We start from the raw sequence: 12,550 nt of genomic DNA, 5'->3' as shown, positions 1-12,550 counted from the left end.
AATTAAAATTTGTAACTTGTTAAAGAGTAATCTTTTCTTTTAAATGTTCATTCCCTATCAGGCCTAGGGGCTACCACAGTAAAACTGAATTCCTCAGCCCCAGGGATACCTCATATCAAAGTTAGTTAAAATTACTATCACAATTTACAACGCTTGTTTGAGGATAAAACTATGTATCAACATGAACTCAAATGACATAAGGAGATCTACTTTATCTCACTTGGCATTAAATTTTGTGAGTTTATAGTTTCTATAGAAATACTTTTTTTAGTGTAACAAAATCAAACTCGTTCTAAGTGTATAAAGGTCATTTATTGGCATCAGCTGTTAAGGTCAACAATAAGAACTAAAGTATTTAAGAAACAAATGTTTAAATACATCAATTAACAGTACAAAGATGATCACAGACATTCCAGCTTATACATTCAGTAACAGGATATTCGGACACACAATGAAAAGAAAACTTTTATAAAAAATGTCACCATTTCTCTCCACAATGAGCAAGCACTACAACCAATCGTGATAGGCTTTTTACCCATTGTGATGACATAAAATACACAGATAGATTTTTAGTATCATTAACAAAAATAATAGATTAAGATCTTTAATCTGAAAACAACACATCAGACTTAGGGCATTTTGTTCAACAAAAATCCTTCAACAGCAATTACTTATGTATCTATATGTATATATATAAAATTTATATCAATGTTTTATTTGAACGCACCCACCTTTTCACTAGATATTTTGTTTACCCAGCAGTTCACAGGTAAATGTATAGAGTATAAACATAAGCCGTAAAAGTTGAAGGTCGTGCTCCCAGCAATATCCCATAATATCTGGACAGTGCTCCTAGCTTAGTCTAAAATAATTACCAGGTACATGTAGTTTTTGGTATCAGTAATATTAAAACAATAAAGAACTGAACAGGTAAAAGTGACAGGCACTTTAAGTATGTATCACCTTTGGAGGTCAACATCTCATCGACAGACACTAAAATGTTGGTGTTGGTTTTTTGAAAATGATTTACTGTTGAGATTTGTCTGTATTTACTGATGATTGGTCCTTATCTTACAAACAGGTGTTGGACTTACATACAGAAGCTTTGTGTTTAATACATTTTGTTATGCTATCTTTTTATTCAAATTCAAATTAATTCCACATTGTACCATACATTTAATTATTAAAAGAAAAAAATATATGTTGTCCATATGATTTATGAATCGAATTAAAATCAGGACTTTTTATAAAGTCAAGTGTAAAATATACGTTTTGTTTTCCTTAATTTCTACAAATATAAAGAGGAAAAAGAATTTTATTTTTTTAGAAAATATAAGATTTTAGGTTGAGAAATTTAAAGCTGAAAACAGCTTTTGAAGCTCCTGAAATGTCTCAATATGATTTGAGGCAAGGTTCATAGCTCATTCAAACATTTATTTTACATGTCTCACACACCCATACATTGTAAGTCAAAACATTTTGCATGATTAAGGCAAAAATAGTTTCTGGTGATGTAATATTTATATCAGCAGTTTAAAAAAACATTTATCTGAAAAAAATGTGCAACTTTAGTATATCACAGATACGTAAGAAAAGGCATTAGGTGCTCAGTCTGAGTAACAGCACCTAACCTTAACAAAACAATGCATAATTGGTTTAACATATATTCAGACTATGTACAATATTTACAGCCTTTAAGCTAAACACTAGCATGCTGTACTACAGCATGTTCATGTTACAGTTTATCAGTATACTAGCAGCTTTGCACTGGGTACTTCAGCATATATAAAGTTTGTCAGTATACTAGCAACTGTACTTCAGTAGATTAAAAATTTGACAGTATACAAGTAGCTGTACTTCAGTAAGTTAAAAGTTTGACAGTGTACAAGAGGCTGTGCTTCAGTAAGTTAAAAGTTTGACAGTATACAAGTAGCTGTACTTCAGCAAGTTAAAAGTTTGACAGTATACAAGTAGCTGTGCTTCAGTAAGTTAAAAGTTTGACAGTATACAAGCAGTTGTACCTCAGTAAGTTAAAAGTTCGACAGTATACAAGCAGCTGTACCTCAGTAAGTTAAAAGTTTGACAGGATACAAGTAGCTGTACTTCAGTAAGTTAAAAGTTTGACAGTATACAAGCAGCTGTACTTCAGTAAGTTAAAAGTTTGTCAGTATACTAGCAACTGTACTTCAGTAAGTTTACAGTTTGTCAGTATACTAGCAGCTGTACTTCAGTAAGTTTACAGTTTGTCAGTATACTAGCAGCTGTACTTCAGTAAGTTTACAGTTTGTCAGTATAGTAGCAGCTGTACTTCAGCAAGTTCACAGTTTTTCAGTATACTAGCAGCTGTACTTCAGTAAGTTTACAGTTTGTCAGTATACTAGCAGCTGTACTTCAGTAAGTTTACAGTTTGTCAGTATACAAGCAGCTGTACTTCAGTAAGTTTACAGTTTGTCAGTATAATAGCAGCTATACTTCAGCATATATACAGTATGACAGTATTTTAGTACATCACAATATATCCGTACAACAAATCAGCAGCTAAGTTCTCAGTATGTAAATATATACATTTCTGGTATATTAATAAACAAATGAAATAGCATAACATGTGAATAAACTTTATACAAATTTCAACAAACATAACCTATGTCTCCAACTGAGTCTGTTTGGATGGTGTTTCTATTGCAAAAGAGGATTTTGTGTCAAAACAGAAACCACACACATGTTTTATAAGTTATTATATTTTTATATAAATGAGATATATAATTTTGATTCTTAATCATCATCATCTCCCATCGCAACATTTTTCTTGGTTACATTTTTCATGAAGGGCATTTCAAAGTCGGGAAAGTCCACCTCCCAACCATATCTGTCCCTGCGCACCCGCTTCTCCTGGATAAGTTCTTGAGAGGTCGGCTGTTTTGTCCATGCCTTAAGTGGAATGTACGTTATGTCCTCCTCCTCATCCACCCCACTAGCTAGGGCAGACGCCGCCCGCAAAATTGACCCCTTCCTCTGACGCGATGGAAGATCCTCACCCGAAGCACTGAATGGAATCTGCAAAAAAAAATATTAGTCAATCAGATTTTTATTTTTTTATTTTTTTATTTAGCATGACCATAACTTGTCAATAACATTAGATATATTTTGTCTCAATATTCAAAGCATGACACTGAAGCAGAGATGAGAAGACACTTTAAATAGATCTAGATCCATTTTCGACACATGCGTTAGGTATACTGGGTGAAATATCCCACATCTACCACAGAAATATAGCCACTACTGATAGAGTAATTACCTGTGTATCATTTACTGTACCTTGTAAGGTCAAATTATTTTTATGAATCTGGCTGTAGATAATAGAAAAGTGTAAGAAGTGGATTAGAGATGTAAGTTCTAATACCATGTAAAAATATATACATGGTGTAATAATATAATATCATTAAAATGTGGAATATTAGTAATATTATTTCTTTGGGACCACAATTTGAGAAGTGCTTCAACTTTACATAAAATATAATTTACAGGAGACAGAGGTAGTGACAGATCCAGAGGTTTTTTTTGGGCTTCAAGAAACCCACCCACCCTGAGAATTTTCTTTAAAAATCATATATTTTCACCATTTTCCTCAATCTTTCCCCACATGGAAACCCCCGGGAAATTTGGAACCCCCCCCCCCTCAGATAGGTCTCTGGATCCGCCACTGAGAGGTGTGTCAACATAAACATTATTTCTGGGTTCAACAGTGTATTCTGCAAGACAGCAGTGTGTCAATAACAAAATGGTATATCATTTCTGAGGGGCAGAAATGTTTCAATATGATATATTAGTTCCAGGAGATGGGAGTGTGTCAATATAAACATTATTTCTTAGAGGCAGCACTGTGTCAACAGAAAATATTATCCTGGGGGACAGCAGCATGTCAAAATAAAATGTACCTCTGTTAGAATTAAATAGGTAAATTTATTGTGGATCATTTGTCAAATGATTTACAAACATTACATAATCAGGCATGTGACACATACTGCTTCTAACAATACACGTGTTGACTGGAACATATCTACCTGTGTCACACACGTGTTGACTGTAACATATCTACCTGTGTCACACACGTGTTGACTGTAACATATCTACCTGTGTCACACACATGTTGACTGTAACATATCTACCTGTGTCACACAGGTGTTGACTGGAACATATCTACCTGTGTCACACACGTGTTGACTGGAACATATCTACCTGTGTCACACAAAGTCCACACACATTTGGTTTACACACACATGTATAACAGAGGATGTTAGAGTCACAGGTACCCAGGAGAAAGCTGACAGTAACTAAGGTATATTGCTGTAAACTGGGGATAGGGGGAGGGGAGGTGTCACATATATCCATGTACCTTCTCCATTGTGTTTTCCAATAAAAGACTCTGTAAATTCAAAATAGAAAACTGATTCTCAAATAAAAGAAAAAAAATATCGTTTCATAGACACTTATAAACTTATTCAATTTCAAAACATATCATAAGGACATTTGGAAGGTGAAATGGGGTCACAATTTACAGTAAATAATGATAAACCGACAAAGGATAATGATGGCACTAGCACACAGGAGAAGTCCACACAGGAGATCTATAGCACTTTCTATGGCTAGCTCTCTAACATGGTAACATTGTTGTGTCCTATATCATCACATCGACGAGGCCAAACTTGATCTACTTTTTACTGTTACGTTTACTGACATGCTCCAATTTTAAAAAATTTGAATCAAACAGTTAACCATTTGAAAACTGTCCAAAGATATTCTGAAATGTTTACAATAATTTGTTCAAAGGGTGAAAATGGAAATTACTTTCATATATTGCAATGGTTACTTCTGAGAATAATGTCTTATGGTCATTCATAACTTATAAGACATAATCAGATAAATTCTTTGGTAATGTGCTCTTCTTAACCAGTTTTTTTTCAATCCAGTTCACTTGCAGTTATTTTATACCAACCGATCAAATCAACCCTTAACACATCTAACTGTGCATCTTTGCTAGCCAAGTGGAGTGTATACAAAGGGAACACTTTGCTAGCGAAGATGCTAATTGTGTAATTGTGATGTTAATATATGTACTACAAAAGTCCATTTGATGTTACACTATTGAAGACAATCATTGATGCATGTTGCCAAGTACCACAAAGATACACAAAGATAAACAATGAGACATTCAACGATTCATCAAATGGATTTTTATTTGTTTGTGGTAGATACATATTTGTGTTTAAGTAACTCTAGTCTTTAAATTTATTTTTGCAAATTATCCAATATTTTCTTCTTTTTAGCATTCGAAGTGCATGGAAACTTTACATTTTTACACTGTAACTGACTCAAAATAATTTCTCAGACTGCTGTGAAGACTGCTTCAACCTAAGGTCACATCACTGACTGAGTTATCAAACCTTAAGTCATGAATATTAATGTGTGTTCCCTTTAAAACACAAAATCTGACAGTTTAATATTTTTCCTTTGCATAGCTGGAAATCTCCATTAGAGAACACACATCAGAAAGAAAATGAAAGCATGATAATACAGAACATTCCACTTAATATCACATTAGTTATCATTTCCACTTAATATCATGCTTCTTTCTGACAAATGCCCAGTAACAGGTAAAAGAAAGTGGAATGTTTGGCCAGGTACTGTTTGAGTTATATAGTTTTATGCTAATTAAGCAACATTTCAAACCTGATAATGACCTGTATATCAAATGTATTAGATATTAAATGATAACTCAAATATAGATGAGCCTTAGGCCAGTTTTACCCTGTCTCCCTACAGACCACATATATCTATCCATTTTTGTATACTTTGAGACGAGAGATTTGGATAAACATTCTGTCACTGTATGTTTATAAAAAGTTAACAGAATATTTCAGTGAAAGAATTGTATTCAAAATTAATTGTATGGTTTAAAATGTCCTATCAAAAATAAGTTATTTATGAAGAGTTTCTTACTGTACATAAATCTGTATCTACCAACTGTATTAGTTTGTGAAGAGTAAATGATTAGCGCTACACACGGAGAAGCATATCTTCACATACTTGACAGTTGCTAATCAATAGCGGAGGACGATCTGGAGGGTACCTGTGAGTGAAAATTAGCCCAGTTAAATGGCTATCGATATCAGTAACTAAAAGAACACACTGTATTAAAAGCCAAGAACTAATATCTTTTCAAATAGCTAAAACTTTTTTCTAAATCGTCAAATGTCGTATTTTTCCTATCCATTACAAAATGTGATTATTAATAAAACAAATATTGCTTAAACGAAAAAAAAGAGTTATTATATATATCTGTATTTTCAAAATTTTGAAAAATAATATCTGAAATTGTTCTAAGATTTGTCTTTCTTCACAAAATTCATTATTGACATAAAATAATTTTGTTGGGCGACACTTTATTTGATTACATGCCCCATCAAGGATATTATTTACAATACAGTCACTAGAGTGGGGGCTCGACAACCTTGAAAAAGATAAGGTGGTAGGGTTTCATAAACTTACAATACTGTCATTGTATCTTTTATATTATAGAAAAAATATCTAACCACATGACAGATATATGTGTATATAAATATGACTTATCTACACAAAGTTATGGTGAACACTAAAGCAGTTTAAAAGGAAACCCTTCCACCTCTGAAACCTAAGGCATGTTGTTTTATATCTAAACCATCAGATAAATGTATATTTTAGTTTATATGTATATATACAAAATGTATTTGCAGACTAAAAAACTCATCTACATGGCAAATATATCTGACCATCACTAATGTTTTCGAGCCTCGCAGGCAACTAATTTAAACGTATATATATTTGTATGTGTCTGGGCATTACTCTATACCAAACAAATGTTGGACTGATTTACATGGTCTGCAGGGTGAAAGGGTTAAAACCAGGAGACAAGGCACAAACAGGCATTAAGGGATACTTACTGGTCCTGTGTTCTCCTTGTCTGCAGGGGGCGGCACAGAAGTCGGGCGAGCAGATTTCTGCCCTCCCTTGCCCTTGCCTTTCCCCTTGCCTTTTTTGTCTCCAGCAGGCAGACCATCACACCTAGCCTGCATGAAGTTCAGGACTCGTGGGTCAGCCCAGGAATTTGCTAAGTCCAACGGACTATGACCTTCAGTACAGGAAAAAACATAGACATGCACAGGTTTTTTTTATTATGAAAATAAATATCCAACATAAAACACAGATAAAATATAATCCAATTTAATGTGAAGATTTCTGTGATAATCTATGTCCTTGTCAACAGCAAATATCAAGACTCAAAAGTTTCATAATGCTACTAGCTAAACAAATAAAGCATTTGGTGAAATCGTGTCAATAAAGATTCAACATATGTACTTTTTTTAATAACTGACTTAGTTTCTAAAAAGTAATGTAAAGCCCAAACGATGACTACCAGGTTTTAAAACATTTTAGCATTGATGATTTATAATAATAAAAAGACATGATATATAATAATAAGAAAAATAAAACTGAATGTTAATGTTGATAAGGAAACAACTTATGTACCATTTAATCTAGAGAAAAGCAGTCTGCCCTGAACACTGACCTTTCTTGTTTTCAGTTTGGAGCTTGGCTCCCCGATCTACGAGGTAGGTGACCAAGCCCTCTCTGGAGCTCTCTATTGCGCGAGTCAGAGGGGTGCCACCATTCATGGTGTGAGCCTCCAACTCTGCTCCATTGTCCAATAGAAATGACACAACATCCAGCTGGCCCGAATGACAGGCGTGATGGAGGGGTGTCCACTTAAAGTTGTCTCTGGCGTTGATGTAAGCCCTATGGTAAGAAAGACGAAGAATTCTTCTATATCTAGGGAAATTAGAATCAATAGCAACCACACATTCATCTATTTTTTATACATTTATTTCAAAATATCCTTAACTTAAAAAAATACACCATCCATTTCCTCTACCTGTTATAGACTAACTGTGTTGAGAGACCCTTGTGCTGACAGACCAGTTTACAGAAGCTTTGTTGATAATGATTATGCTGTTACCTGAATTACCAACCAATTACAGATCAAATTGATAACATAATGAAGGACATCTGTCATATTTTTTTTCTTATTTATGAATAACTTTTGTCTCAAAATATTTACCCATTTTCCAGAAGGAATTTGACCATGTCGATATTTCCAATTGAACAAGCCACCATGAGTGGAGTTTTGTAGTACTTGTCTCTTGTGTCTACCGGGGTGCCTTTTTGGAAGGCACCTTTCAGAGAATCAAAGTCACCATTCTTTGTCGCGTCGTTGATATTGATGTACATTTTCTCAGGATGCTGAAGATACCATGCAGAATCATCTTGCAGAGGATGTTTTGGAGGTCTGTCACGGTCAAAGCGACCAGTGTCTGTAAAATGTATATGTCTTTCTATGAACATTTCTGGGGGAGCACCACCATATGTCCGAGGTCCTTCCTCAGAGGTACAGATGGGCATGGCCAACTTGAACTTACCTTTTTTCCCTTTCCCCTTACCTCCCTTCTTCTTCTTTTTCTTTTTGCCTTCAAATGCACTCATGAGATAATTTTTATTCATCCATTTTTTTCCGGTAAGAAAGTCATTATAGTCAATATTTCCATCTCTTGCTTTGTCGTGAAGAGTCATCACTTTAGCGATGTCTGCCTCTTCTGCTGGTGCTGACATTCCAACAAGAGTGTCAGAAAACTCGTCCTTCTGGACTGTTCCTTTTTCATCTGGATCAAATCTTTTATAAGCATTTAAAATTTTCTGTGATTGTTCCATTACCCAGTCATATAAGACTATTGCCCATGGTTCATTGTTCTTGCCGACTTTTCCAAAGGCTTTCTCTGCTTTCCGTAACTCCTTCCCTGCCTCTTTTTGATCTTTTTCTTTGGCTAAAGATTTTGCAGTTTCACCATCATTGTTCTTTGGTTTTGGGTTACAACCTGTTTTATAATTAACCAGAATATAGATTTTAAATAAATGTACACAGTGGCACTATTTTGCTCTATTTGCTGTCTGATCACAATCTATGAATTCTGAACAGCCTGCATACCTATTCAGATATGTAAGACATATTAAAATCAAAACTAATAAACATTAAATCAAAAGTAACAAACATGGATATATGAAATAGAAACATTTAATCCAATGGAGATGCAAGTGTGATTTTTTTTTAAATTTACACCAATGCAATAAAAAACCTGCACAATATTCTTCCTGATTTGTACATCTGTATACTTCGTAATATAACATTTTATAACTCACAACATTTAACTATTTAGTTGCTTGCTACTGTCTTGGTGACCAGTGGGGATTTCCCTTTCAGTCCTTTCGATAGAGCACTGGGCTAGCTTTTGTCCAGTGTCCATTCCTGGTGGAGCCATTAGAAAAAAGTGGCTTGGACTAGTAGAATTTGACAGGCTAGTACATTGTACTCAAAATATGTCATTGCCTACACCAAAGTGAGGGTAATGGTCAAATGTATGGAATTTCCATCCCTGGATAGCCTTTAGTTGATGTCACACACATGTAATACTGATGAAATTGTATAAGTAAGTTTGATACGCTCTGAACTTGTCTATCTGTCTTACACATACAGATATCATACGTCAGTATTTTATATATATTTCATATATATATACACTATGGATACATTTTAAAGATTAGCAGATTTTTAAAGGAAAATTTGATTGCTGTAATAATAAAAACATTTCATGTGATTCCACAGTGATGTCTTACCTCTTTGCCAGAGGAATTTACAGCACATTGCATGGCCATTAAGAGCGGCGTTGTGTATAGGGGTGTTGCCTTTGTTGTTACACTGATCAAACACTGCTCCATAGGCTGACATACAGGCCAGCACCTCAAACCCTCCAGTCAGGGCAGCATAGTGGGCAGCATGTGTATGCTGTATGTCCAGGACATTCACATCACCCCCTGCCTCCAGGATTGCTCGGACCACCTTCACACTGCCACTCAGGGATGCAGCCATCAGACAGGTCTTCCCAGTTTTCTATTTTGAATAAAGTATTAATAAAATCACAGCACTGTTGATTTGGTCTATGCAATAGATAAAGAAAGTCTTGTTGTTCCTGTTTCTAATTAGTACACTCTGTACATTAATACCAGGATTAAAAAATAATTTCAAACATTAAAGCAATATCAAAATAGCAAAATGCTATATTTATGATCCAAGTACCCAGTATATATGACTAATTATAAGTACCTCTTGTTTGCCATTTGGATCAGATCCCTTTTCAAGTAGCAGCAAGCATGCATCTTCATTCTCTGCTGCTGTCTCACAGGCAAACATGAAAACTGGGATCCCATCCCGAGACATATTGTTTGATTCAGCACCGTTAACTACAGCTAACTCCAAACACTTGGCATGGCGTTCCGTTGGAGATATACAATAAAATAATATACCTGCAAAAAAAATAGTTTTTTTAGAAACCTTAGTTCATGTACAAAACTAATGTTATTGCATTTGAGAACAATGAATTATTAGGAATGAATATTTAATATTAACGTATTATCCAATCAAGGACACTTTTCATGATCTGTAAAAGAATAAACATGGTACCGAGTGTAGACGGTAAAGATTTTTTTTTATAAAAATAGAAGTGTTATTGCTATACAGTTTACAGGTTACATTAACACAAAATTACCTTTTCCTTCTAAATCAATAGATTTCATATCTGCCCCAGCTTTAGTGAGCTTCTCAAGGCACTGAACATGACCAAACTCAGCTGCTCTCATAGCTGCTGTTCGCCCTTTGAAGTCTGGGACGTCAGGATGCGCACCAAGTTCCAGGAGAAACTCAATCATTTCATCATCATTGGCAGCAGCAGCTACGCCCAGTGCTGTCAGACCCTCTGAGGCGTCATTATAATTGATGAGATGAGGAATGCCATTCACTGTCATCTTCTCTATCTGGTTTTTTTCTTTCATGCGAACACATTGTAGTAACTTACAGACCTGTAAGGTCTCTAGTCTGGTCTGTGCCACAGGCATGGTGTCAGTTAATGCCTGTATAAAGGACAACCAGTTATATCTCTTACGTGCAGAATTGCTATAAAAGGTTTACATGCTGTAGTCACAGAATCTGATGTATCCCTCTGTAGTGAATGGTCACATTAATAATGTATACAGATTATTCGTAGGCAATTGGTTACCAAAAGCTGCCCATAAACACTGGAGGGGTTACTCCAACAACATGATAGGTTTCTGTAATTATAATAAAATAGAAATAAATGACTCATAAAAACAAATGTGAATATAAAAGAAACATTGCTATAATTTTTTTGTTTATTCCTTTATTAATAATTAAGACTATCAAATGTCATGTTAACGTTCTTTTTCTTTGTAGCACTATATTAACTGTCAGCCGTACATCGGAGAAAAGAAGGAATTAACTGACAAATTTAGAAAATAGAAAAGCTAATTATGTGATTAAATCGGTTGGCAACATTTATCAAGAAGTACACTCATTATTATAAATGACAACATTTTCATAGAGGACATGTATGCAAATCACTTTTATTCTATCGTCATCTCTGCAAATATATCTTACATAAAAACAGAAGGAAATAGATTTGTTGCAATTAATACATACTTCTGATTTTGACCGGTTTGCAATTAGTATACCGTAGTTGAAAAAATACTTACGTGTCGGTAGCACTCACTTGGCAGCCATTACTGTTTACAGTTACCAGGCGACAAGCTCGCACCTGCTTCAACGAGCGCCCTCTAATTCAAGATCGATAACTCGTGAATAAAAAATGATTCCCATTCAATTTTTTTCAAACACATGTGTGGATGGTTTGAGATATTTTAAGCATTTTGACAATCGATTTAAAAAGAAAGAGAATATCCTCTATTCTTTTATGGAATGTTCGAAGCCAAATACAGTTGAAATTCAAAACTAAAACTAAACTAGAAAATTCCAACAAAAATTCAAAATTAACCATCCAGACAAGAAAAGCAAAAATAAAGGCAAATTCTTAGAATCTTTAAAAACAAAACCTTGATTTCAAAGTTTGCATACAAACATACTGGGTTTTACTAGAAGAAATATATGAGAGCTTGCAGTCCAAACAGACGTGAAACTAAACATACATCTTTGGACCCAGTATACCAATAATTATGGCAAATATAACATCGGTAGAGAAGGTACAAAGAAACACAGAGACTACACCCCAAGATCAGTCACCAAAATACTACAATATATAAGCTGGGACTCAATGAAGTTACGACGCACTTTTGTGTTCAGGCCGGTAAAAGTAATATATATATATATATATATATATCACTTACATAAGTGCAACATATAAAAGAGATGATACAACAATTTTATCACATTAAAGTTTGAAATTGGATTGTAAAACAGGAAAGTATAAATTAGATTGACCAGATTTTCAGTGTCAATGAGTTTCTAACTAAATTGAGTCCTAAACCTCTGTCTTTAGGGAGTACACCTTTCATTTATGTTACATTATTTTAAAAATGCTTTATTGTATATAAGTTTAAA

The 12,550-nt window shown here is 34.4% G+C and overlaps 1 protein-coding gene across 3 annotated transcripts; it reads right to left on the bottom strand.

Moving 5' to 3' along the window:
• Positions 1 to 296: 296 nt before the first annotated feature.
• Positions 297 to 11,765, bottom strand: LOC110454360 (ankyrin repeat and EF-hand domain-containing protein 1-like). 3 transcript variants are annotated; one of them, XM_021503827.1, is made up of 9 exons: positions 11,689 to 11,765; positions 10,689 to 11,247; positions 10,247 to 10,446; positions 9,760 to 10,033; positions 8,153 to 8,963; positions 7,604 to 7,830; positions 6,978 to 7,165; positions 4,394 to 4,423; positions 297 to 3,054 (listed from the first exon to the last, which is right to left on the bottom strand). In XM_021503827.1, exons 2-9 carry the CDS (start codon positions 11,032 to 11,034, stop codon positions 2,773 to 2,775), a joined length of 2,358 nt encoding a protein of 785 aa, XP_021359502.1. In that variant the 5' UTR covers positions 11,035 to 11,247; positions 11,689 to 11,765; the 3' UTR covers positions 297 to 2,772. The 3 variants fall into 3 exon arrangements, with proteins under 3 accessions (XP_021359502.1, XP_021359503.1, XP_021359504.1); XM_021503829.1 differs by lacking the exon at positions 4,394 to 4,423 and adding an exon at positions 6,085 to 6,127 and having other exon boundaries at positions 2,970 to 3,054; XM_021503828.1 differs by lacking the exon at positions 4,394 to 4,423.
• Between the last annotated feature and the right edge of the window lie 785 nt (positions 11,766 to 12,550).

The sequence above is a fragment of the Mizuhopecten yessoensis genome, unplaced genomic scaffold (genome assembly GCF_002113885.1).
Source record: "Mizuhopecten yessoensis strain PY_sf001 unplaced genomic scaffold, ASM211388v2 scaffold7781, whole genome shotgun sequence".
NCBI lineage: Eukaryota > Metazoa > Mollusca > Bivalvia > Pectinida > Pectinidae > Mizuhopecten > Mizuhopecten yessoensis.
Note: the sequence above shows the minus strand (reverse complement) of the source record. Positions and strands in the feature narration are given on the sequence as shown.